This window comes from Pantherophis guttatus, chromosome 1 (genome assembly GCF_059756535.1).
Source record: "Pantherophis guttatus breed Tessera chromosome 1, ASM5975653v1, whole genome shotgun sequence".
NCBI classification, from domain to species: domain Eukaryota; kingdom Metazoa; phylum Chordata; class Lepidosauria; order Squamata; family Colubridae; genus Pantherophis; species Pantherophis guttatus.
Window position 1 is genome coordinate 309,466,022 of NC_142063.1, and position 27,552 is coordinate 309,493,573.

General features: G+C 38.5%; 2 protein-coding genes across 16 annotated transcripts in view; one reads left to right on the top strand and one right to left on the bottom strand.

The window, feature by feature from the left end:
- On the top strand, positions 1-26,247 carry MSH6 (mutS homolog 6). Of its 4 annotated transcripts, none has more exons than XM_060692566.2 (10): positions 1-531; positions 8,876-9,078; positions 12,627-12,802; positions 13,410-15,963; positions 16,419-16,681; positions 18,916-19,033; positions 20,968-21,057; positions 22,108-22,262; positions 25,247-25,446; positions 26,088-26,247. In XM_060692566.2, the coding sequence occupies exons 1-10, from the start codon at positions 374-376 to the stop codon at positions 26,161-26,163; spliced, it is 3,993 nt and encodes a 1,330-aa protein (XP_060548549.2). In that variant the 5' UTR covers positions 1-373; the 3' UTR covers positions 26,164-26,247. The 4 variants fall into 4 exon arrangements, with proteins under 4 accessions (XP_060548549.2, XP_060548548.2, XP_034283325.2 ...); XM_060692565.2 differs by having other exon boundaries at positions 30-531; positions 13,407-15,963; XM_034427434.3 differs by lacking the exon at positions 1-531 and adding an exon at positions 1,547-1,657 and having other exon boundaries at positions 13,407-15,963.
- FBXO11 (F-box protein 11) overlaps positions 26,217-27,552 on the bottom strand; it is a 75,881-nt gene continuing 74,545 nt past the window's right edge. For 6 of the 12 annotated variants that reach the window (XM_034427438.3, XM_034427439.3, XM_087883286.1 and 3 more), the window contains exon 23: positions 27,224-27,509. In XM_034427438.3, coding sequence (XP_034283329.1) covers positions 27,380-27,509 — 130 coding nt within the window. In that variant the 3' untranslated portion in view covers positions 27,224-27,379. Of the gene's footprint in view, positions 27,525-27,552 lie in introns of all 12 variants that reach the window. The other 6 variants (XM_060692568.2, XM_087883283.1, XM_034427440.2 and 3 more) reach the window with 2 other exon arrangements.

Sequence of the window (27,552 nt, forward strand, 5' to 3'; positions counted from 1 at the left end):
GTTTTCCCCAGCTCTCCGTTTCTAAGAGAGTCCTTTGATTCCAGTATAGCTAGAGATGCTGGCTCTTTTGGCGAGAAACCCCCACTTCCCGCTCGCTCGGCCTGCAGCCGCGGCGCTCCGTTTCTAAGTAGGGCAAAAGGCGGGCTCTTTCTTAGGCCGGAACTGCGCTGGGAGGGTCTCCTCGGAGCTGACGGGGCGGGGTGGCAGATTTCGCGCGTTCCCCAGACAGCGTGACGGAGGAGGAGGAGGAGGAGGAAGAGGCGTAGAACCGCTCGCCTCGTCTTCTTGGCTGTGTTTTGCTTTGCTTCGCCGGCGGCTGCTCGTTCTTCCTTTCTTTCTCCTTTTTTTTTTTTTTTTTTTTGCAGCCGCCGCCATGTCCCGCCAGAGCAGCCTCCTCACGTTTTTCTCAAAGCCTGCGGAGAAGAATCATGACGGCGGCAGCCCCGCAAAAGACACCGCGGACCGCCCCCAGGTTTCGGCCAGTGCCCCTACTAGCAGCCAGGGCAGGACGCCAACGCTGCCGGCGGACTGGTGAGCCGTGATCCAGGGGGAAAAAAGCAGCCGAGGCCCTCTGGGGAGGAGGTTTCGTTTCCCGGGTTTTCCCACCTTAGGCCTTATGCAGCTTCCTTCTCGAGGGAGCCCACAATGGAGTTTGGGGGCGGGGGGCGGGGCCTCTGATCCGCAGCTGCTCTTGCCTGTAGGCCCTTAGTAAGTTGACACTTAACTTGCAACTCTTCGGAGCCCTTTCCTCGTTGCTTGAGGGCATCGCGGCGATCGCTTGGCCGCATGTGAAGTGCCCTGCTTCCCTTAATCAGTGAGATTGATGTCTAGGCCCAGCAGAGTTTAGCATTTTATTTCGTTCTCCGTTTATTTCCGTGGCAGAAAGCAAGGAACCGAGATTCTCGTGCCCCGTTGAATACAGTAGAAAATGCTTCAGATCACCCCTGCAGAGGACAAACTTGGCAATTGGTCCACGGGTGAATGAATTGACCTGGCGTTATTTGTGATGCACACAGATTGGGTGTATTTCATGGGAATAAAAGACCACCGTGGTAATGCATCGAGTGTCAGTGTAGCTTTTGAGACGAGTTGGTATTGTACAGTTTTACTATTTTTTTAAAATGGCCATGTGAGTTGTTTTTTTTAAAGTAAATGGAAAAGTGTGATATAAAGTGAGCTACTGGAAAGGAATATGACGGAAAAATAAAAGATTTTGTAAAATGGAAGTATAGGGAAAAACTATGGCTAAAATGTTACAGTCAGTTCCATTTTTTTCCCCTTGGGTATGTTTTTCCACTTTTCATTTTATCTGCCCTACTCACCTTCAATCACTATCATAGTTAACAATACATGCTTTGGAACTATTAGTGCTTATAAAGTGAATAATGTGAATAATATGATAATGTGAATAATATGAATGGTATAGGGCCAGCTATATGAACACTGGAGGACCCTCTCTATTCACATTATTATAAGAAAGAAAAGTGCTTGTTAGAGATTACACTAAATCAGCTAAATTCCATTCTTGGTAATATATCTTCTAAAGGGCCTAGTTGGCAAGAATTCAAGGACATCTATATGAAACAAAAGTTAATTATTATCAAAGGAAGCCATAAATCTACACATCAGCGGATACAGAACTAAGGAGGATGTTTAGGTAAAATTATCTCATGTACTATAAATGTAGGAATTTGGTAATTAAAAAGTGTCAATTGTCATGTAACAAATGTATGTTAACCATATATGGAAAACTGCTGTGCTAGCAAAATCCTTTGTCTTGGAAAGGTATAAAAACAGTTGTATCAGAACTCTTCCTTTGTTCAGAATTGCAGATACAAATCTGGTTCTGAAAGTGCGCAATAAAACTGTCTCTGACTGACCCAGGAATGTTGTTTGGTCCCATCATTCCATAACACTTAGAGCCTTTTTAATTGCCTGATCTAACCTAAGAGCCAATTTGATGTTGTGTTTATAGGCATTGAGCTAGAAATCAGGAGACTGAGTTCTAATTTAAGAACTAAGCTAACTGGACGACTTTGGGCCACTCATTCATCTCTAGGCAGAAGCTGTAGAAGCCATTGCCAAAAATGTTGCCAATAATTTGCATGATTGTAGTGTAGTTGCCTGATTAAAGTTTTTCAAATCATCTGCCTAGCATTGAATTAACAGGAATGGAAGGTTAAAAATTCATTGAATGTGATTTGAAAGCTATTTGCTATGAAATGAAAAAATCTGTTCTCTTTTTTTTAAAATATAAAGTTTTTTTGAGAGCGGAATTATATCCTTTTGTACTTTATTGTTTGTGTTCCAACAAAAATGTTGTCTTATGCAAAAGCAAGATACTATTTTTTAGTCATTTTACCTAAGTTTCAGAACAATTAATCAGGATGTTTAAAAATACATCCTGTTGATTCCAGAAACTTGGGCCTTGGATTTCCTATTTATCTAAAGACTATAGAAATTAGACACAGAGGATAGTAATCTTTTTCTTTCTTCAATCCTTCCCTGATCTTCACGTAGAAATACTATCTCTAGGATTTCACTCTCTAGTTACCAACAAATATTGACAGTTCTGTTTCTGGACAGCTTCAGTGCTCATTTGATAGTTTGTTATACTGTACTGCTTTAATCAATCGAGTTATCTGCCTCTTTTTCTTAAATAAGTGACTTGGTTAAAGATGCAAAACATCGTAGGAAAATCTTTTCTAAGTGGCTAAAAAAATGTTTTTGTTTTTTTTAAAACAGACTTCCTGAAATGCTGAATTTTAAAATGTAGATCAATTTAAATCAGTATTTATTTATTTATTTGTTTGTTTGTTTGTTTGTTTGTTCTTATTTCTATACCGCCCTTCTCCAAATAGGACTCAGGCCGGTGAACAGCCAAAGTAAAAAACAATACATACAAAATTTAAAAGCAGTTTAAAATAATTAAATATTATTTTGGCCGTAAATTAAAACAACCCAATTTAAAATCAATTTTGAAATTTAACTCAAGCCAGCCCAGCTAGTTGAATATAAATATACATATTATAAATGATATAAATCATATTTTTCTCTTACAAAAGAATTTTGTTGCCAATAAATATAATTGCATGATTGGACATTAAGAAGATAAATAATTTGAAGAAATTCTAAAAATTATGCATCTAGAAGGGTTTATAGAGTAACATGGACTCTTTAAGAGAAACCAGTCAATTCTGAACCATCTGCTTAAGATGTCAGAAATAGAAACTCACATTTTTGGGGCTTGCTGTGCAAGAAGATAATAGAGTGGTTTACATTGTATGTAAACAATGTTGTGGGGGGGGGGAGTGAATAAAGGTATTGTCATGATTAGGGCAAGGATTTCCATGACCTAAAATATTAGAAATATGCAAGGATTTACGACCTTAAAATTGGTTAAATATGACTTGGACCGAAAACCAAAAATATGACTTTTAAAACAAAAATGTGACCACAGTTTTTCTGAAACTAGCACCCAATTTTTTAAAATCTCTGCTTTCATCCACACACACAAATTAAAAGATTTACTCTTCTATTTCACTTCCAGTGTAGATATGCTAGTATTGAAGGAATCAAACGTTTTGAGAGTAAACTGGATTAGTTTTCATTAACAGCAGAATTGCATTGGATGACCATGCGCATCTTGAGGTTATCAGACTCAAAACTCCTCCTAACCCAGTATGTTCTTGTATCTGGAGAAACTGTTTGACATCACAAGAGGTGATGGAAACAAAATTTGGAAAAAAGACATTGAGAAAATTCTGGCTCAAAGTCTTCAAATTTTGCTTCAAGCACCTTTAGAACGTTACTTATTTCGCAAAATGTTGAATAATCCAGATTCAATTGCAACACTTTGCAGTTTATCACTAATGTTTCTCAGCCACTTTCCCCTTTACTTGTTTTCAACTGTCAATGTTTACAGTGTTCGGTGCATCACTAAATTCCATTTCTACAGTTTCAAGGCCAGTGATTGCTTTTCATAATCCACTGTAGTCTTAACCTCTAGCCAAGGTTTAAGAGGAGGAGTCTTGTACAATCTTGATGGGGGAAATTTACAGCAGTCAAATTCTTTAGCTGTCTGCTGCAAGGAAGTATAATTTGTGAAATAATATATGGCTGCATCCAGCCAAGTCCCCCAATGTGTCATGATAGGTTGGGGAGGGAGGGCCAAGGTAGGAACATTTTTTTTTTGAACTTTTGTATTTGAAGTGGAATTTTAATGAATATTTTTTCCATTTGAAATTATCTAGATCATGATAGTTGCTTCAAATCTCTTTGTCCACTCTGTAGACCATGTGTAAGGAATGTGATCTGGATATTCATTCATTTTGAATTGCAAGCGTCCTCTGCAAGTATGATCTGAAGAATTTTCTACTATATTCAGTGGGGCACAAAAATTTGATTCCTTTATTTCTTCCTTTATTTCTATATTCAGAAATGAATATAGAATGGTCAATGAAATAAAATGTGATACTATGCTGGGCCTAGACATAAATCTCATTGAAATACTTCTCTTTTAGGTAAGCAGTATGCTTTACCTACCCATTCCAGCATAGGACCAAGCTATTATATAGGTACTCCTTGACTTACAATAGTTCGTTTGGTGACCTTTCAAAGTTATATCAGCACTGAAAAAAGTGACATGATCATTTTTCACACTTATGACCATTTCAGCATCCCCATGACTACATGATCAAAATTCAGACATTTGGCAACTGACTCATTTATAATGGTTCCAGTGTCCTGGGGTCATGCAATCAATGTTTGTGACCACCTTATAAGCAAAGCCAATGGGGAAGCTGGATTCACTTAACTCTGTTACTAACTCAACAACTGCAGTGATTCACTTAACACCTGTGGCAAGAAAGGTTGTAGAATGGGACAAAATTCACTTAACAAAAGTTGTAGAATGGGACAAAATTCACTTAACTTAGCAACAGAAATTTTGGGCTCAATTCCCCAATGCACTCAAGCAAGGAAGTGATAGGTCCAGATAGCTGCAAGTTTCCTTTCCAGCAATCTCCCTGCTGCTTAAGTGTTTTGGTGATAATCTTTGTCTGACTATTAGGGAAAAAGGCAGCCTAAAAGACAGTCTAAAAGAAAATGGTTCATTGGAAAAGTGCTGTTAGGCTCAACATAGCACATGGGGAAGAACCCAGATCAGAAGGCAATACATTTTATAGCTTACATCTTCTAGTAAGATTTCCTATTATTTTAGGTTCAGCAGCAGAATAAACAAAAAACGGAAAGCCATCTGTTTTAATGCTATTGTTAGCATAAGAATGTATGCTCAAGCAGTTTATTTTTCTTACTGTTTAGAGGTACATAGTTTTTCCCCTTCCCCTAGGCTTTCATTTTCTGCACATGAAGTTCTTATGCTTCCTACAAAATAAAGGAAAACTTTAAAATCAAATTATGATATATGATTGAAATAAACTATCCAATCAATAGCAAGATAAAGACATGTAAAAGATAGGCAAGTTAAAATTAATTTATTCATATTTCAGTATGAAATAAGTTAAGTTTGAATAAGAAAATTGTTAGTTGTGAAGTCGTGTCCGACCCATCGCAACCCCGTGGCCAAATGAATATGCATGCAGGTATTGGAGGAAGTAGGGTTAAGGTCCTTGGTTCCTTTCTGGCTGTAACACTTTTTCTAAAACCAACTAGAGGCCTTTTTCTCTTTAGTGACTTATTTTGCACTTTGCTGACCTTATTTTCATAGTTGATTGTTTGTTTTACTATTCTGTCTCCTTTGGTACTTGTGTTTTACCTAGTCAGATGGTATCCCCCCTTCCTTTTTAAAAAAAAATAGTTTCTAAAATGAAATGTTGATGGTCTCTGTAGTTTTCAGAAGGAACTTTCAAAATAGGAGTTATTCTTTTTGATGACATCAGCTTGCATATAACAAATAAAACAGGAGTTGGCTTCATTGAGAAGTGTCTGAAGTTTCATCTGGTTGCATACTGACTGCATTCTGATGATACTGTTCGAAACTGTTAAAAGAAATATAAGCTGTTTTAGAACATATTACATCTGGGGGGGGGGAAATGGTTTTCTTTGTTCAAGTCCATAGAAGAATGCTCAAGCATTTCCTGTGCTTCCTAAAAGCTCCCTAATTGTGTAGGAATTCTTATTTGTCTCAATTAATAAGCAACTTCATTGGATGTTTCAAGATTTTTTGGGGGGCAACTCCAAGTTTTGGAAGTGTTCAGTTTTTTCAAATTGGTTTTTGTTTTTGTTTTTTTGCATGATGCATTTTTCAAGATGGAGAGACATGAGATGCTCTTTCAGCTCCATTCTTCCGTATGCAAGATTTTTTTCTGCACAATCCCCACTGCCCTGCTCTTGTGCCTCATTACCATCAGTAGTGCAACTAAGGCCATTTGATACATAGGCTTTATTGTATTTATGTTCAACCTTTAAAGTTAAACGGATTTGGCAAAAAAACCCATGAAATGTATACTATGTTGACATCAGTTATGTGTTTTTGGAGAAAAAGGTACTTTGTATTTATTTATTTTTTTGGTTGTTTTTGTAGGATATAATTTAGATAGTGAAATTTATACAAGTTAATAAAAGTTTTTTGATTCTTAAGGCCATATCTTTGTTTCTTACATCTACTACTACTACTACTACGGTTCATTGTACAATCAGAAGATGTTCAGATTGGATTTGGCATTTTTATATTGGTTATACAGGCAGCCAGATGTTTAGACTGGATTTGGAATTTTCATCCACCTATCCAGCGAACAGCGATAAGCAGATACTGTTTTTTGATGGTGTTAAAGGTATCATTGCAGGATGTAAGCTGTTCCAAGTAAAGCCTTGCTGTCTTCTGAATTCTTGCTTTATATGCATGCTTCAGTACATATTCTTCACTGTCCTTCAGATATTCTTCCAACACCCTTTTCAATCTGTACAAAGCCCCAGCCACAGCTTCTACCTGCTTCTTGATTATACCCCAAAAAAGCAAGTGAAACATGTTAGTCTAATAAAATTGCTTTTATTGAATATAAAAATTTCACTTTTGAGATACTAGATATTCCTGCAGTAAGTAAATCCAGGAAGTGGCGATGAATGATATTCCTATTGATGGCCAAGTACCAACCCTGACTTCATTTACCTGGCTCCATGGGCTAATTATTCCCACAAAGTCGAGAAAAGAGAAATTCAAACACTTTTTCTGTTCAGCAGAAAAGGGGTACCTGAATCGGGCTTACATTAGGCTTTATTTTTACAATTTCATTCATTGGTTATTTGCCACTTCCTGGGTTTACTTACTGCATGTACAATTGCCTGTAGCATGTTCCATCCCATAATTTTAGCATGATCTCTATATTGTCTAATTATTTAGGGGTAGTGTTTTTAGTATGCTAATAATAAACTTTGTTCCCCTTTGGATCCTTTGCCCACAGCTTTTGTGTGGTTACATTATCGGCTTCTGCTGGCAAGCTTCAGTTTATCTAGTACTAATTCACTGTGGAGTTACTTGTGGCATAGCTCTGACTGGAACTCTTTATAAGCTGAAATTAAACTACCAGGCCTTCGTTATATTTCAGTAAGGCTTGATAAATCTTTATTCTGATCTGTTGATAAAGTATGTGTTGCACGATAAAACTGTTAGAGTGATTCATAATTGCCTAAACGAGAATGTTCATAAATGCCTTTATTGTGGAGTACCACAGCAATATACTGGGTTCTGTGCTGTTCAACATTTTTATTAATGAAATAGATAATGAGACTGAGAGGATAATTACCAAACTTACATATAATATAGTACAAACTAGGAGAAGTGGCAAATACTTTAGAAGAGAGAGGGAATTCAAAAAGATCTAGACTTGAGTAGTTAACTGAAATAAAATTTAAATGGAACAATGTAGTGTTTGACACAGGGGTGAAATGTAAAATTTGTTACTACCGGTTCTGTGGGCGTGGCTTGGTGGGGGGTAATGTGACTGGGTAGGGGTGGCCAACGTTTTTTTTTTTTTTTAACTTTTCAAAGCATTTTTTCTAATGCTTTGAAAAGCCTCTCTTGCGATCAGGCAACTCAGCTGGGATCGTCAGAGACTTTTCAAAGAATTTTTTTTACCACCTCTTCGGCCAAGAGGTTGCAGAAAAAAATGCTTTGAAAAGCCTCTGATGATCCCAGCTGAGCCGTGCGCTGATCAGAGGCTTTTTTTTTTTTACTTTTAAAAGCATTTTTTCGTCGGAAGAGGTTTTAGAAAAAATGCTTTTAAAAGTTAAAAAAAGCCTCTTATGATCGTGCGGCTCAGCTGGGCATGGTGGGGGGGGCGCGCAGGGATTTTTGCTACCGGTTCTCCGAACCACTCACCGCCATTGCTACCGGATCGGGTGATCCGGTCCAAACCGGGAGCATTTCACCCCTGGTTTGACATCTGGGTAGGAAAAATGAAACAAATACAAGATAAAGAGGCCTAACTTTGCAGGAGCTGGGTGTTCTACTAGATAATAAGTTGAATATGTGCCAGTAGCACAATGCAGCTCCTAAAAAGGTGAATGTTGTTTTGGGATGTATTAGCATGACCTTACACTAAATGCAAAAACCCACTCTAGGAGAAAAAGAAGCAAAAAACAGGTCTGAAAAATAATTAAAAGGGATCTTTACTCCTAGGTTATGAATGCTGAGGACCTAACGGAATTCTTTCATTTGGGGGTCATAATCTTGGAAAAGAAAGATGGAATGTGCAAAGACACATTTCTCTGCAAATCTTTAAAGGAGCCATGTAATTTCTCAGAATCATGTAACATTGGCAGAGAGCAGTTGGGGGATCCTAGAAAAGAACATTCAAATGCTTCAAAGAATTGCAAGTAGTGTTAAAATTACACTTATTCTTCTCCTTTTTTGCAGTGACTTCAGTGACTTTTCACCTGGTGATTTAGTTTGGGCCAAACTTGAAGGCTACCCATGGTGGCCATGCCTTGTGTATGCACACCCAACAGAAGGATCCCTTTTAAGGGGGAGAGGAAGAGCATCACGTATCCATGTACAGTTTTTTGAGGATGACCCTTCAAGGGGCTGGGTTAGCATTAGATACATAAGACCATATAAAGGTAAGAGATGCAGTAAAAGAATATTACAGCTGAAGTTAGATATCTTTATACTTAATGCTGTTATTGCTTCATCTTGATAGCTAACAGACAAAAAAAAAACACTTTTGTTCTTTATTTGGGGAAAAAGTAGAATTCCTGGGAAGTATGGCAAACTGAAAATGTCTCTGGAGTAGAGCCAACAACCGTGGCAGAAAAAGGAGCCACTGAATGAGTCAGCTGCTTGAACACTCTGGATTAAAGAAAGGACCTGGGATCACCCATAGTGCTTCATGTAGATGTTTCCAGTGATGCACCATAAATGAGCAGCCTTTTAGAGCTTTGGAAGCTGATAGAATCAGATTTGCCCAAGCTGCATAAAGAGTCTTCCGAAGGGACACTGAGTTTCTTAATTACTTTCTCTAGAAATAGATTGTACAGTTCTTTTTGAATATTAAGAACCTTCAGAAGACAAGTTTTATTACATTCAGTTATTTTCTTTTAATCCTCGCGCCAGTCTTCTGAAGGGTACCATAGCAGCAGCTATCCACAATTTGTTAACCCTTATTTCATCCTGACCCACATGGCCCAGTACGGTTGGGACGAAATAAGGGTAAAAAAATTGTGGATAGCTGCTGCTACAGTACCCTTTGGAAGGCCGCCGCAAGGCACATGGGGCGCATCGCTTGGCCTCCTCCTGCAGAAGTGGCCGCAATCCATGCCAAAAACGGCCGCGCTTGCTGGAGGGCTTGTTTTCGGGGGAGGATGTATATTTACGCCCACCCCAAAAATCAGGCTTGGGCTTATTTTCGGGACATGTCCTATTTTCGGGGAAACACTTTTTTTTTCTCTCCCCTCCTTTTTTCTCTGCATTTTTTCTTAGTTTGTGTTAGTTTTTATACTTGTATTTTTAAACTTAAATAAAAATTATTTTTTAAAAAAGGAAAAAGGTATGACAGAAAATATTAAACTGATTTTGCTTTTCCATTAAAGTAGAAAAACAACTGTTATTTGAAGAAAATTTCAACTGCCATCTGGTTTTCTTACATAGATTTCTGCACATCTGTTTGCAACTAGTACAGAAAAATAGCCTGGTTTAAAACAATTTTCCTAAATGTAGTATATATAGCATGGCACTTGAAGGAGAGGCAAGTAAAGTGGGCTTAAAAATTGGTGACCAAGCTGATGCAAGTCGGCAGTGTTCAAGACAACACCCCAATAACATTAAGAGGACAGGCCTTAAAGTTTCTGGAACAATTCAACTAGTTTAGTAGCATCATGGATACAGATAGGGGAACAGAAGCAGATGTGAAATGCTGAATAGGCAAAGCAACTGCTATCTTCCAACAAGTGCACTCAGTATGGATCACGTCTACCATAAACACAGCAACTAAGATCAGAGTATTTAATGCCATTGTTACACGGACTGCCCTATATACCAGTGAGACCTGGAAATCTACAACAAGAATTATTCATAAGTTTAATTGCTTCAGAAGATTTCTTCGTATCTCATATTGGGACCAAATGAGGAAATTCTAAAAAGAAGCAATTCCTGAAGACTCTCTGAGATAGTGACAGAATGAAGAATGGACTTTGCTGGACACATGCTCCACATGAGTGAACAAAGTCTAGCAAAGTCTGCAATCAATTAGATACTAACAGATGGTTGGAGAAAAAGAAGAAGGCCAAAGAAAACCTGGTGCCAAACATTTCAGGAAAACTTGAAAAACATCTATCTTAAATGAAAGGATGTGGAGACTGTAGCTGCTGATTGAGAACTATGGAGTAGCCTTGTAATCCAATGTGCTTAGCACAGGATGTGAATAATAATGAATAAATGTTGTATTTTCCATATGTTGGGATTGTAACATTCATAATTCTGAGCTAGCATGATTACATCATATAGCATCATCTACCCTATAATGTCTATTTTAAAAATCTAAGCTGGTTCGTATCTGGATAGTACCGGAGGCATTTATAGGGTTGGAGGATGTTTTCATCAAAATGATAAAAGTAATACTATACCGTTATGACAAAGGATCAACCCCTTTTGTACATTTGTAGAGTATCATAGTGCATGTACAAAAAGGTGGGCCTTGTGGCATGACACTGCTTTTGTCATCTGATCTCCCTTGCAGATTTTTGTGGTTGATACTTTAAAAGAAGACAAGCAAGAGTGTGGGCTAGGCAGGGGGATGAAGGGATCATGTTATCTAATAACCATGTTGTCATGATTGACTCCAGGGATTCTTTTCTTTTATGGCCATCTGGTGGAAGACTGGTTTGGGAGCATTCTAACAGATCAGAAGAAAGGGTGTAAATTGCACAAACTAATTCCCATATGATTGTTTGAAAGAAAATGCTGACTTATGTAGGAATACGCAGAGAACTTTCTTTGTATGGAGGTAAAGAAATGCCTAATTTGAATGGATTTTATAGTTAGGCGTCAAAGAAGTGGTCTTCCAGAATTATTTCAAGCCATTTCTAGGAATAAAGTGAGAAAATCATGACCATAACCATCTGTCTCCTCTGAAAAAACAAAGAAGAATAGAGAATGTTCCTACTATATTACAGAACTTGAGATCTAGATGAAATGTCAGGCAGGATCAGTCCTACCATGTTTTCCCGAAAATAAGTCCTATCCTGAAAATAAGCCCTAGCTTGATTTTTACATGTGCACCTAATATAAGCCCTGCCCCCAAAATAAACCTTAGTTAAGACCCTGCCCATTCCGTCCCACTGTCTGGTTGTATGAGCTGGGGTGAGGCGCATGCGTAAAAATGAATAGGAGTTGGGGAGTGGAGCTGCTCCACAAGCCCTACACCCTCTTACCTTAGGACCGCTGCAGCGAGACATCCTATGCCACAACATCTGTCACACCGCTGCCTGACCTGCAGTTGGACGTCTTGTGGCACATCACGACATTGCCGCTGCTCGCGGCTGGATGCCATGTGATGCATCGTGCTGGTGCCACCGGTTGTGGGAGGACCCCTTGTGGTGCATCACACAGCAGGAAGCCGCATGGCTCGTCACTCTGGTGCCATAGCGAGTGTACACAATGGTGCGATGCACCACGCAGCCTGCGAGCAGTGGCACTGGGGCGATGAGCCGTGCAGCATGTGTGCTCTTCATGGTCATCTGGTAGAAGAGACTTATGATTGATTCAGAGCCATTTTTCTTTTACTGCTGTTATTTACTCTTCCCTTTCAGCTTGTAGATTCTACTGGCTTTATGTTTGCATCTTCTGGAGTATAAAGAACACTGCGTTTGCATAGTTCAGTTACTGTATAAATTTGATAAAACCGTCTGAATTTTTAAAGCTACACTTGTGTTCTGTAGTAGTTTTAATGTGTGCTATATAGAAAGCAGGAGCCTTGCCAGAAAGATAAATGATTGAATTAGGGATTCAAACCAGAGTTTCTCCTGGATATGGTGTTTCAGTAATTTCAAAAAGAGATTTCAAATAGCTTAGATTCAGTGGTATTAAATGAAGATATTGAAAGTTAAAACATAGGACGGACTTAGAAAAAAAGATCTGAATAACCACTCTTTCTATTCCCTTTATTTTAAAGGTTCTTCAGGCAGAGACACCCAAAGGGGAGGTATGTTTTACAGTTCAAGACCTGAAATTTTAAGAGCAATGGAACTGGCAGATGCTGCTATGAGAAAGGATAGAAGTGAACGACTAGGTCTAGCTGTGTGTGACAAACCTTCAGAAAGTGAAGAAGAAGAGGAAGAAGAAATGGAGGTAATTTTTGTTTAAATTGTTGCTTTCAGAAATACTACGAGAAATGTTTTTCTTTATATCTCAGGATAAATTTTTATGTGAATGCTTCTTTGTCTTTTAAAAAAAAAGTTTCACAAAGTCAACTATCAATGGAACTCTGAGTTCCTTTCCAAACAAGATAAAACATAATATTTAATTAAATCAGTTAAAAGAACCAAATTGAATTCCCTGTGAAAACATCATACACTTGCTTGGGCTCCAATTAGGTATCTGTATGAAAACATGTCTCTTGAAGAAAGTTAGGTAGATAAATTCTTTTATCTTTTGAGCTTCATATTTACTCTTATTATTTAAGTTAAGGTTGGATGTAATTGATTGGTTAATGTAGAAAAATGTGCGCTGTTATCTTAGATAAAGCTGTATAGTTTTCCCTTATTGGTTATATATTTCTCTTAGCAAGTATGTCTAAGCTAAAGAACATTGATCCGCTCATTTGCTTACAAATAGGAGATTGGGAAAAGGATCAAGTTTTTGCAAGTTGCAAAGTTGAAGTATTAGACTGCTAATTATCGGCTTGTCTTTAAAATATCCATTTTTTTATATTTCTTGTCTTTTTTCCCTTAAGCAGGTGAGTGATGAAGGCGATGATTTCGACACAGTAAAGGAAGTAAAAAGTAGAAATAAAAGGATAGCTAGACGAAAGCATTCTGATGGAAAAGCCAAAAAGAGAAAGATTTTCATGGATTCAGATACAGATAATGAGGGTTCCGATATGGAATTTCAGCCGGATGAAGTTAGCAGTGATGAAAATAGTATTGAAATATGTGACAATGAAACTTCTGAATCTGAAACTGTCCCTGAAAAGAAGCGTTCCGTTAAAGTACTCACTAAACATTCTCCTAAACAAATACAGGAAAAGGCACGTAAATCCCCCCAAGAAGTTAATCTTAAAAACAACCTCTCTGAAACACCTAGTAGGGAAATCGTTCCTGATTTCATGCATAAACTAGCATCTTATGCAGCTCCTGAAAGTTTTGATTTTCGACCAAGCATTAATGGAGGAGCAGTCGGAGGGGGAGGAGGAGATGGTAATCCAACCGTATGGGAGCATGAAAAAATAGATTGGCTTCAGGATGGTAAAAGGAAGGATGGTCATAGAAGACGACAAAATGATCCAGATTATGACCAAAGTACTTTATTTGTGCCAGAGGATTATCTTAAAAACTGCACTCCAGGAATGCGGAAATGGTGGGAGTTGAAGAGTCAAAATTTTGATGCTGTGATTTTTTATAAGGTTGGAAAGTTTTATGAATTATATCATATGGATGCTGTTGTTGGTGTAAATAAGCTTGGATTGGTATTTATGAAAGGCACTTGGGCTCACTCAGGTTTCCCAGAAATGGCATTTGATAGATTCTCCAATATCCTAGTCCAAAAAGGTCATAAAGTTGTACGAGTTGAGCAGATGGAGACTCCCGAGATGATGGAAGCACGGTGTAAATCTTTGGCTCATCCAACAAGATTTGACAGAGTTGTGCGCCGAGAAGTATGCAGGATAATTTCCAAAGGAACACAGACCTATAATATTCTTGATGGTGACTACTCAGAGACCCACAACAAATACCTTCTTTGTGTAAAAGAAAAAACAGATGATTCTGCTGGCCTGCATCGTACTTATGGAGTTTGCTTTGTTGATACAACAGTTGGAAAGTTTTTTATTGGCCAGTTTCCGGATGACCGTCATTGTTCTAGGTTTAGAACACTCCTGGCTCATTATATTCCTGTACAGATACTTTTTGAGAAAGGAAATCCCTCTGCAGAAACACAAAAGATACTTAAAGGCTTAATCTCTTTTACTATTCAAGAAAGCTTGACTCCTGGTTCTCAGTTCTGGAATGCATCTAAAACTTTAAAAACTCTCATTGAAGAAGGTTATTTTGAGAACAAAGAGAATACAAATAGTGGAAGCACTCTGCCCCCAGTAATCAGATCCATGACTGCAGAAAATGATTCACTGGGACTTACTCCTGAAGAAAACAGTGAACTTGCTCTCTCTGCTCTAGGCAGTTGTGTATTCTACCTTAAAAAATGTATTATTGACAAGGAACTTCTATCAATGGCAAATTTTGAAGAATACATTCCTGTAGATGTTGATGTAGTTAACAGAACCAGATCAATGGGTGTGTCTGAGAAAACAAACCAGCGAATGGTACTAGATGGGGTAACACTGGCAAACCTGGAAATACTGCAGAATGCAACCAGGAGTTCAATAGAGGGCACGTTATTGGAAAAAATGGATACTTGTTGTACGCCTTTTGGAAGAAGACTACTGAAGCAATGGCTCTGTGCACCATTATGTAATCCTAGTGCCATTAATGATCGCCTGGATGCAGTTGAAGATCTCCTAGCTGAGGCTGCTAAAATGTCTGATATCCGTGATCGTCTCAAAAAACTCCCAGATCTTGAAAGGCTTTTGAGCAAAATTCACAGTGTTGGATCTTCTCTTAAGAACCAGAACCATCCAGACAATAAGGCTATTTTATATGAGGAGGCTAGGTACAGCAAGAAAAGGATTATAGATTTTTTGTCTGCACTGGAAGGATTTAACGTAATAATTGAAATTCTCTCAATTTTGGAAGATACTGTTGATGCCTTTAAGTCTAAAATACTAAAACAAATAGCAACAGTGAAATCAAAAAATCCGGCAGGCTGCTTCCCAGACTTGAAAGCAGAACTTGAAAGATGGGATTCTGCCTTTGATCATAATGTAGCACGGAGGACAGGTGTGGTTAATCCAAAAACTGGTTTTGATTCCGATTATGATCAAGCTTTAGCAAATATCAGTGAAATTGAGGAAAACCTTCGTCAGTATTTGGAAGTACAACGCAAAAGACTTGGTGTCAGAGCTGTGATGTATTGGGGAGCGGGCAAAAACCGTTACCAAATGGAGATTGCAGAAACTGCTGTGCCTCGGGATTTGCCTGATGAATATATCATGAAGTCCAGTAGAAAGGGCTATAAACGTTACTGGACAAAAGAGATAGAGAATATGTTAAATGATATTATCAATGCTGAAGAACGGAGAGATGCAGCACAAAAAGATTGTATGAAAAGATTATTTTATGACTTCGATAAAACCAGAAAAGATTGGCAAGCTGCGGTGGAATGCATTGCTGTTCTAGGTAAGTTGTCTTCTGCATAGAAGTAGATTCACATTGGCAGATTTATGTAACTTTGGGACTATCTAAAAGTGCTCACAGGATTCTTTATTAAGAAAAAAATAATTTTGCAATCATGATATGTTTGGGTTTTTTATTGTAATATCTCAGCCCTCAAAGTAAGAGTTACGTTCTGCATAGCTTTGACTTCTACTTCAGCTGTAGAGTCTCAGATACAAAAGTTTAAGCTATATGACAGAAATTTTCATCAAAGATCTGTACTTACAGGAAAGAATTTGTATACATGGTACAGAAAGGAGAGCTTTCTTGGCTGAGCATAGATTGGCACTGTGCCTTGTCATTTGAGAGATCTGTACTGCAATCAAAACGATAATTCCAAATGTATAGCTAAATAGGAAATTCTTGCAAGAAATACTTGAAGGAGGAAAGTTAACTCTTACTTTTGTTTTATTTTCTAGATGTTTTGTTATGCCTTGCACACTATAGTCAGGGATGTGATGGACCATTGTGCCGCCCAGAAATCTTGTTGCCAGAGAACACTTCACCTTTTCTGGAGCTCAAAAGTTCACGTCATCCATGCATTACAAAAACATTCTTTGGAGATGATTTCATCCCTAATGATATTGTAATAGGCTTAGAGGATGAAAAAACAAACAGCAGAGCTACTTGTGTCCTTGTGACTGGTCCAAACATGGGAGGAAAATCTACGCTCATGAGACAGGTGATTAGACATAGGCACCTTATAGTCTGGCTTTAACACCCTTCATTTTTTAATCTTATATGTATTTACAGTGACTTTATAGTTCTTTGTGGTATTTCCAAGATTAGTTTGCTCAGCTGCTAATATAATTTGTGCAAACAGAATTGTGCTGAAGATAACAAGTTGGAACCAGATAGTTTCCCCCCCCGCTCCCCCAAAAAGCCATCATCTTATGTAAGTATGTTACATGCTATCATACAAGGATATTTCAGATGAAAACTGCTCCAAAATAGGACACTTTTCAAAAGAGGACTGAACTCAGTGTTAGTGACTTTTTTTTTTAACTGATCCAGATTCTGTTGCTGGAGTAATGAATTTTGCTTCATTGAATTTAATTTGCTTAACTTTTCATAGACATCCCTGAATTTATATAAACTGTTTCCCTGTCGTCCAGATGGTACTGTCCCAGACATAGGAAAGAAACACACCATTTGAACATGCCTTGTATATGTTCCATTTTCTTTTTAAAGATGCCTAAACAATAAAATGAAATCGTTTGCTAGAATGTTGATAATATCTCCTTTTGGAGAATGTGGGATAAATTGCAAATAGCCTTGTGAGACCCCAAGTATGCTGTATACATGTTAGGAACAGTTCGGTATTAAATGGCTAATATCCAAACCTTGATTAGATAATTGGGACTGGGAACTCCATTGCTAAGCAATACACTTATAAAGCATGACAACATGTAACCATGCCAACTTATGATGGCAATTCTGACTGTCCTGGTTGCTGTCCTTAGGCAAATTCCATGCAGTTGCAATGTCCTGGGGTCATATTGCCATTTGCAACCCGGTTGGCTTCCTCATTGACTTGGGTTGTGGGAAACCAACAGAGACGGTTACAGGGCAATTGTGATCACGGGATGCTGTGACTGTCGTAATTTTAAGCCAGTTGCCAAACAACAGCTACAAGAACGTAAGTATCTCTTGTTCAGCTCTGTTGTAACTTTAAATGGTCGCTGAAGGGGTGGTCATTAAATGAGGACTATAGTTTCACATGCCCTTTTTAAAGCTATAGTATCTACTGAAGATTTTCAGAATATCTTCTATTTTTAAATCTCACTAGTGCCTGTTAGAATTTGACTTCATAGAGTGACTAAAATAAATAAAATAATTTGGTATTAAATTTGAACATTGGAAAAGAGTGCCCCATTGCCATCAGTTCTTAGGGCTGATGTAGTTAGCCCTCAATTTAGGGCCCTTAGTGTAGTTAGTCCTCAATTTACGACCGTAATGGAGTCTGGCATTTCCATCATAGGTCATGATGGTCATCAAGGCACCTATGTGATCTGATTTTACTGTTTTTGCAGTGGTCACTAAGAGAACAATGCAGTCATTAAATGAATGCAGTGATCATTAAGCAAATCATTATATTTCTATGGGCATTTTTTGTGGAAGTCAGCAGGAAAGTTGTAGATCATGGTCACGTGACCACAGAACACTGCAGCTAATCATACAGGTGAGCTGATTGCCAATCACCTGAAATGCAGTCATGTGATTGGGATGTGTATGCAGCCATTGGAACTGACTCATAAATAACTTCTGGGAGGCCCATTGCAATTTCAGATGGTTGCTAAGTGAGTGGTCTTTAAGTAAGGACTATCTGCAACAAAAGAAAGGATGGTTCTCTTCTGTACAATTTAAACGTCTTGGCAACTGCCTGGACAAGTCCCTGCAGTTTTTCAGAAGCACTTTGCCATTGGCCCCTTCATAAGGCTGAAAAAGAGTGATTGGCCCATGTCCCAGCAGTGCTTTTTTTCCCAAGAGACAACTGGACTTTCTGATATTTCTTTGAAGACATTTTGCTTCTCATCCAAGAAGCTTCTTCAGCTCTGAAAAATTGAAGAAGTGAAACATCTTCAAAGAAAAACCAGACAGTCCAGTTGCCTCTTGGGGGGGAGGGGAGCACCTTTGGGATAATCATGACTTGGATGACTGAGAAACTCCATAGACGTGATTGGCCCATGGTCACTCAGCTTCATGGCTTTGTGCCTAAGGCAGGACTACAACTCATGGTTTCCCGGTTTCTAGCCTGGTGCCTTTAGCACTACGCCAGATTGGTTCTCTGATCTCAGTTGAATAAGTTGAACTTTAGTGGCAGTATAAATGGAGGAGCAGATGTGGAGAAATTTCTCTGGTTGCAGAACAAGTTAATAAAAAGAGTTATTTGCTTTTGCTTTTGTTGCTTTGCAGGCTGGTCTCTTGGTAATAATGGCTCAGTTGGGATGCTTTGTACCTGCTGAATCTTGCAGGCTTACTCCTGTTGATAGAGTGTTCACTAGACTAGGAGCTTCAGATAGAATTATGTCAGGTGGGTTCCACATGTTTTTGTAAATGCTAAAAGACTAATTGCCTTCTCAACACAATATGTAATGATCAAATTGAAGGATTTCTTTCTAAACTACCTCCAAGTTCAGTCTGAGCTAAAAAATTCTCATGCCAAACCTAGAAAGTACAAATCAATTCCAATTCCTCTATTAATGACTAGAAAATAACAGGGTTTAAAAACACACCATGTTTTCAATTGGCAGTTGAAAGTATATTGTTTTAACATACTGTTATTTTCTGGTTGAACGTTTAGAGCATTCCTAGTAAATTGATAAAATATCAGCATTATAGTGAAGAGAAGCATGAAAAACCTGCAAAGTTGAATGTTGCCTTATACCAGGGGTGGCAAACTTGATTTCGTTGGGCCACATCAGGATTGTGTTTGACTTCGGGGTTGCTGGGGAGGGGGGAATGGCCAGCTCGATGTCAGTCATGTCGAGGGCACCTGTGGTGACCCGAGTGCTCTGCCAGTGAAAACGGGTTCCTGAGCTCCATTTTTGGCTGTGACAGCCTCCTGCAACTCTCTGCCAGAGAAAATAGAGCTTGGGAGAGCCCTCTGGAGCTCTGTTTTCGCTGGCAGAGGCACCGCAGGCCAGTTCTTCGCTGCTTCCAGAGCGGCCCCGCAGGCCAGATCTAAGCACCCCACAGGCCGGATTCAGCCCCTGGGCCTTGAGTTTGACACCCTTAAACCAAGGTTTGAATTAAATCAGAATATTAGAAAATTATTAGTCATTGACTAACAAATGTAATAGAATGCCTGCCAATTACATTCATAAACTGAGGAAATCTTTAATGATTTCCCTGATTTACCCAATGCATTCACTAATCAAATGCTCAGATCGTTAAGTGCGCATGAGGTATCTCAGCATTGGGAAGACCATGGGGGGCTAGTGCCCCACCGGGTCTCCACAGGTACTGGGCCTGTGGAGATTCACTTAACCTTTTGAAGATCTCGATGATCAAGCGAGCTGTGTCCTCTCCAGCCTCTCTGCTGTGGTTTCTTTGCCTGCGTTCCTGCAGGCTCCGGTTATCTTTGGAAAAAAATTTTGGCACGAAGAGGGGAGGCTGGGAGCAACATGCATGCCCCTCCTGGCCTCCGTTCTTGGCAGCAACAGCTTTTTGCAAAGACAACCAGAGCCTGTAGGGACCCAAACTTTTGCCCCTGCAGGCTTTGGCGAGGAAACGGCAAATGGACAGAAGGCCTCAAGCACCAAAGCCTCCTGTCTGTTTGCCAAGCTTTTTGGCCCAGACCTCATTCAGGTCTCCATTTGCAAAGAATGGAAATCTGAAGCAGCGCGAGATCATGTGAGATCAGTAGCAAATTCTCTGCAAATGCACAGAAGGCCTGAAGCATGGAAGTAGGCAAAGAAATAGTGGCAGAGAGGCTGGAGAGGAGACAGCTTGCTAGATCTTTGCAAGGTAAGTGAATCTCCACAGGCCCAGTGCTTGTGAGATCCCGTGGGGTGGAGGGGTGGATAGACAGGGCGAATGTTGCAGTGTATCTGCAGTTGTTTGTAAGGATGAATGACTGCCATGGTGCTACAACATTCGTAACCTTGGGACTGTGTCATAAGTACTTGGGGGTGGGTGGATTATGTCATAACTTTGAACGATCGCTAAGTGAACTGTTGTACCTCGAGGATTACCTGTATGGTGTTCTCCACATGTATTGGAGTGTAGTTCTTCTCATCTTGTGCAGTTTGTAGATCTTTCTCTATGGGGCTGGTCTAGCCAACCATGGAAATAAACCAAGCTGAAATAATATTTTGTGACTTGTTGGTACTGCAGTAAACAGAAATTGTAGTTGTGCATTACACAGTATGTGCAACCAATAATTAGGGAATTTTTAGATTTGTTGCATGTGATATTCCTGCTTCTGGCTATATTTTGTTAATATCTTAATATGTTTTCCATTAGGAGAGAGTACGTTCTTTGTTGAGCTTAGTGAGACTTCGAGTATACTGCAACATGCAACAGAGCATTCCCTTGTTCTTATGGACGAGCTAGGTATGTATGTTGATGGTTTAAGAGTGTCATAATTGGGTTTCAATGCTTCCTGAAATCCGCTGCTTCAAAATCAGATTTGTGTTGCCTATATATTGGCTGACTTCAGTGTGGCTTGGAAAGGCAGAGTAATGTGTAATATGATAACGCATTTTCCTTTAAATGAAAGTCTCTTTGCTACTACCTGGGCAATAATAATGCAAACATCTAATACTTGCAGGATACACCAAAGACCCTGAGTCCAGTTTAAATTAACCAATAAATGCTTGCAATGCTTAATTGTGGGCTTTCTTGCCCAGCCATATCTAAACCCATTTTTCCAAATATATATACTATATAACTATGGGTAAATAAAATGTTACTAATATAAATTAATTCATCAAAATTGAGATGCTTTGCAAGGACAGTGAATGAGTAAATTAAGAGGCAACTAAAACCATATACAGAGTTGCTAAATCATAAACATCTTCACATGCATATAAGGTCAAGCATATAAAGCCAAAGGCAAGATTATTAGAACAATGTGACTGCCCAGTTTGTGCTTAAACATTTTAATGAAGGCATTGCCTGCTTATTCTGCCTTTTCCTTGGAGAAACCCAAACATTTTGGAACACAGTATATCTCATTTTTATTTAAGATAACTGAAGTGATTAATAGGCTGGAAGTAAGTTCCATACAAACTAAAAAAGCATAGTTAATGCTTCTGGAATTATCTGATCTGAATACTGACAGTCAAAGCTTTAATTGGCAAGTAGGACCCCCATCATTGACTAGGCTCTCATGAACCAACAGTTCTTCTTAAATCCAAACTGGGGGATACAGGGAGACCTTGACTTGCGCTTAAGGACCAGTTGAAGTTATGACAGACTCAAAAATAGCTACTTACGATCTGTCCTCAAAGTTACAATTGCTGTACCATTTTTTTGCCAATTTCTAGCAAAAAAAACCACCCATTGGATAAGCTGAATTCAAACTTAATCACCATGATTCGCTTAATGATCATAATGTCTGTTGCAATAGGTTTGCTACAGTTTTGTCTCTCAATTTTCCAGGGAGAGGAACAGCGACTTTTGATGGAACTGCTATTGCTAGTGCTGTTGTCAAAGAACTTTCAGAGAATATTAAGTGCCGTACAATGTTTTCAACACATTACCATTCTTTAGTAGAAGATTATTCTCACAGTCTCTCTGTACGATTGGGACACATGGTATGTAATATTCTATGCTTGTAATGGTAGCTTCAGCAATTTTATTAGACATATTAAATGTTTAAAAATGTTCTTTGTTAAAAGATTACTGCTAAATGAAAACTGCTCGTTTCCAAGAATAGATTAACAAGAATTGAAATTAGCAAGAAAATATGTAAAATTGTTTCCCCTTCATTTCCTAAATAGTGGCTAATTTCTGATCTTTATGCTTAATTTGCATCAAATGCGATGCAAATTCAATGTTTAAACATTTGTGAATTCTTTTCAATTTTCAATATTTGTGCAGAAATAGGACCTAAAATATGAACTGTTCTCCACACAAGTCCTAAAACTAAACAAAGAGAACTCAATTAAATGAGTTAAAAACGTTGTTGTTAGTTGTGAAGTTGTGTCTGACCCATCACGACCCCATGGATGTTCCTCCAGGCCTTCCTGTCCTCTACCATCCTCTGGAGTCCATTTAAACTCACAGCTACTGCTTCAGTGACTCCATCCAGCCACCTTGTTCCCTTGTTGTCCCCTTCTTCTTTTGCCCTCAATCTTTCTCAGCATTAGGCTCTTCTCCAGTGAGTTCTTCATTCTCACTAGGTGGCCAAAGTATCTTGAGTTTTATCTTCAGGATCTGGCTTTCTAAAGAGCAGTCAGGGTTGATCTCCTCTAGGACTGACCGGCTGGTTCACCTTGCAGTGCAAGGGACTCACAGGAGTCTTCTCCAGCACCATAGTTCAAAGGCCTCAATTCTTTGGCGCTCAGCCTTTCTTATGGTCCAGCTTTCACAGCCATGCATTGCAAGTGGGAAAACCATAGCCTTGACTATACACACTTTTGTTGGCAGGGTGATGTCTCAAAAACATTATACTTATTCATTTATTTATTGAGGGAAGTGATCCAAAGCAACATGTTTCTGTATGGCAAAAATATGTAAACCTGTAGGAATATCAGTTCATTTGAAGGAGAAATTAAAAGCCAGGTGTTTTGATCAGTTTGATATGAGTATGGGAGGTGCTGCATTATTTAAAGAACAGAAATCTGGGTATTCACTATCAGAGTCAGATCTTCACAATACAAGTAGGTGAAAGTGTGTCATGGTTCAAACAAAGGACATTCCTGAGTACCTCCAAAAAAAATCAGCTGTTGATGCTCACCAGACTAGAAAAGTTTACAAAACTATTTCTAAAGAGTTTGGACTCCACCAGTCCACTCTTAGGTAGATCATGTATAAATAAAGGCAGTTCAACATCTTATTATCCACCCAAGAGAGGTCAACCAACCAAGATCACACAAAGAGCAAGGCATGTATCATTCCAAGACTCTTCAAAGAAGCCGAGGTAACCTCCACAGAACTAAAAGCTTCTCTTACTTCAGCAGCTGTCAGTATTCATGAGATTATGGTCACAAGAACACTGAACAATGCTGTGCATGGCAAGGTTGCAAAGAGAAAGCCTCCAAAAGAGCATTGTTGTCCATTTACTCTTTGTGAAAGACTCCAAGCACTATTGGAAAAATGGTCTGTGAATGAGACCAAAATAGAAATAGCGATTAAAACTTATATATTGCTTCAGTGCTTTACAGCCCTCTTTAAGCAGTTTTAGAGAGTCAGCATGTTGCCCCCTTTGACCGACCTCGGAAGGATAGAAGGCCGAGTCAATCTTGAGCCAGTGAGTCTCAAACTGCTGGAAGCTGGTAGTCAGAAGTAGCCTGCAGTACTGCATTCTAACCACTGTGCCACCATGGCTCTTGTGGCTTGAATAAAAAGAGTTGTTTGATGAAAGGCAAACAGTGCATTCCAGGAGAACCTTATCCCATCTATGGAACATAGTGGGAATATCTGGGTCTGGGCCTGCTTTGCTGCCTGTGGCCCAGAATAGCTTGCCGTCATTGTTTGAATTGTACCAGCAAATTCTGCAGGAAAATATCAAGGTTCCTGTCATGAACTGAACTCAAGAGAATGTGTGTCATGCACTAAGACAGTGGCCTAAACCATAAATTGTACAAAGAATGGTTAAAGCAGAATAAATTTTGGAATGGCCAAGTTAGAATCCTGATTTTATTCCTATAGAAACATTGTGGAATGACCTGAAACAGAAGACACCCACTAACCTCCCTGAATTGAAGCTGTTCTGTAAGGAGGATTGGGCTAAAATTCCTTCAAATTGATGTGCAAGACTGATCAGAATTGTTTCATTATAGTTATTGCTGCCAAAGCAGGAACACTAGTTACTGAAAGCAAAGGTTCACATATTTTTGTGCACACATATATGTAAATATCTATGGAGATTCTCAGTCATCCAGGTCATGGTTGTCCCAAAGGAGCTTTTTCAAAAGGTAACTGGACATCTTCAAGGAAATACAAAGTCAAGTTGCCTTTTGAACAAACATCTTTGGGACACAAATATGTAATTTTGGATAATTTTCCTCAATAAATAAATGAACGATTCTTTTGATATTTGTTTAATTAAACAAGATCTAATCTAGTTTTAGAGCTTGTATACAGAACAGATCATGTTTTAGACATATTTATGCAGAAATATTGAAAATTCAAAATTATTCACAAACTTTTAAGCACCACTGTGAAATGTACTTACTTAAAAGGGTGCAAAAAACATTCTGTTCACTATTCAGTGACAAGATATATTCCAATGTTGAAATGATCCCATATCAAGCTTGAAACACTTCTAAGGACAAGGGACTTTTCAAAGTGATTGGTTTCCTTTTCTTTCATTTTTGAAATACGTATGGTTCATAATTACGGGCTGTACTAATATTTATCATGAGAAATGAAATGTGTGGATTTCAATTCCTAGAACTCCCCAACCATTGTGATTGTCAGACATGTCTTCTAGCTTTGATTGCTTAGATTCTGCATGTTTGGAATTTATTTTTTAAAAAATATTGGATGGCCTATCTTAAACAACTATGTTGCTATAGTAGTGGAGGTCTTTTTTAAAAAACACCTAAATCGCTAATGTCTTGTTCTTTTCCAGGCTTGTATGGTTGAAAATGAGTGTGAAGATCCTAGTCAAGAAACAATCACATTCCTTTATAAATTTGTTAAGGGGGCTTGCCCTAAAAGTTATGGATTTAATGCTGCAAGGCTTGCTGACATTCCAGAAGAAGTGATTCAGAAAGGCCACAAAAAGGCAAAAGAGTTTGAAAAATCTGTTCTTTCAATGAAAGTATTTAGGTAAGTTCATCATTTTTCAATTATTCAACTATACTTTTTTTAATAGAAAATATTCCTTAAACTACCTTTGCAACCCAAAAGGGAAGGCTTAAAACAAATAGGGCGAGAGATGTTGACAGGGAATGTAGGGGGAAGTAACCAAGGGTGAAATCTAGCAGGTTCTGACAGGTTCTGGAGAACTGGTAGGGGAAATTTTGAATAGTTCAGAGAACCGGCAAATACCACCTCTGGCTGGCCCCAGAGTGGGGTGGGAATGGAGATTTTGCAGTATCCTTCCCGACACACCCACCAAGCCACACCCAAAGAACTGGTAGTAAAAAAATTTGGATTTCACCACTGGAAGTAACCCTAGTTTCCAATTTTTGCTGAACTAAAACCTGCAGTATCTCTAACCATTGGCTAGGATTACAGAGAGTTTTAATTCATAACTAATTAGAGGACCCATTTCTCAACTAGTTTTAAAAATTGTGCTTTGGACCTGAAGTGCAATGTCAGATTTGTGTTAACAACTCCAATGAGATCAGTGGAAAAATGTATGCACCATCTGGATTAGTAAATCCAAAACTATACGTTTTCTGCATATTAAAATGGGTTGAGGATTGAGTAGTAGTGCTGGAATAATTGCATGTTTGCTTTTGCAGGAATCTTTGTTGGATAGCTGAAGGAGCATTAGCAGCCAGAGACTATCTTGACAAACTAACTCTGCTTCACGTTTGAGACCCTGTATAGTTTTTCCAGCAGTTTTCAAAGGCAGTATGTAAACAACACAATGATCTAATAAACTTTATTTTTTAAAAATGACCATTTTCCATTGTCTTTCCTAGGAAATTAAACCCTTTTAATTCTTAGCTACCCTCTACATAATGATTATTGAATACTCCACAATATATTAAGTCTAGATGTTATGGTACATGCATACACTTTCAGGCTGTTGATTACCCACTGTCACCAATACACATAAATGGAAAAAAGCTATGAAACTGTATAGGGCGTCTATATACTTTTTCTCATCTTCATTGGAGCAGGAAATTACAATTGTCAGCAGTTCATAAGAGTAATGTCTAGACTGTTCAATAAAACTGTGAACAGAGTAAAATACAGGATTGTTTTTAGGGAGATTCTTACAGTGTACTTTAAAACACAGTAAAACCTCCTCTTGCAAACTGTCACCTGTGTACTTTGTTTTATAGTGCATTATCTCCCAAAAAGTCTCATTAAAACATTGTTTTGTGAGGTGATGTAAATCATGAGGATTGGAAAAAAGGGAAGGGGAGATTCTAACTGCAAAGGATACCAGAAAAATTGCTGGATATAATTTAAGATTAGTGTTCTCTTTCATAGAAAGAACATACATACTGGGACATGAGTACAGTTACAGCAAGTCTAGGTGTGCTAACAAAACAGGACACATTCAAGTACAATAAAGATTTGCTTGAAATTAAAAACTACATGAGATTAAAGCATTAAAATCATCTCAATCTGAATAAATGTTAAAAAACCAAAATAAATGCGGAAGTGCTAGCTCACATTTTTACCATATTACAAAAAGCAATTGGTACCCATGTCCATAAAGGCAGCAACAAAGACTGCTGCTCGTCTATAGAATAGGACTACTGCAAATGGGACTGCGTTTCAATGCTACTTGTAGAAACACCAGTCTTTTGGAAGTTGCCATCTGTACAAATACGCGGCTCACTTTCTTCACACCTGTCCCTTAGTCTTTACACAGTAATGCTGAAACGCCCAGTTCTGTTATCCTGAGTCAACATATTGCCACTTTCTTTTTGGTAGGTTGAGCTCCATAGTGTCACCATTTATTATCCATTTTAAAGTTTCTGCAGAAATGGGCAAGTATAACTTCCTCAAAAAGAAAAAAAAAAACCAAAATAACAGTTACAATAGAATGGCAGGACTTTTTTTCCTCAAAAGTAACTCAGTTGTGCTGCAGTGTATTAGATTCTATAGGAGGAGCAGAGTCATATAGTGTATCTGTATCATGTGTCGGTTCTCCAGCTAGTGTACAGGGATTGGACAGTGTTCCAGCACCACAGTCGCAAAAAAACCTGAAAGAGAGAAATCTTTTAAATATTTATTGAAAAAGTTCAA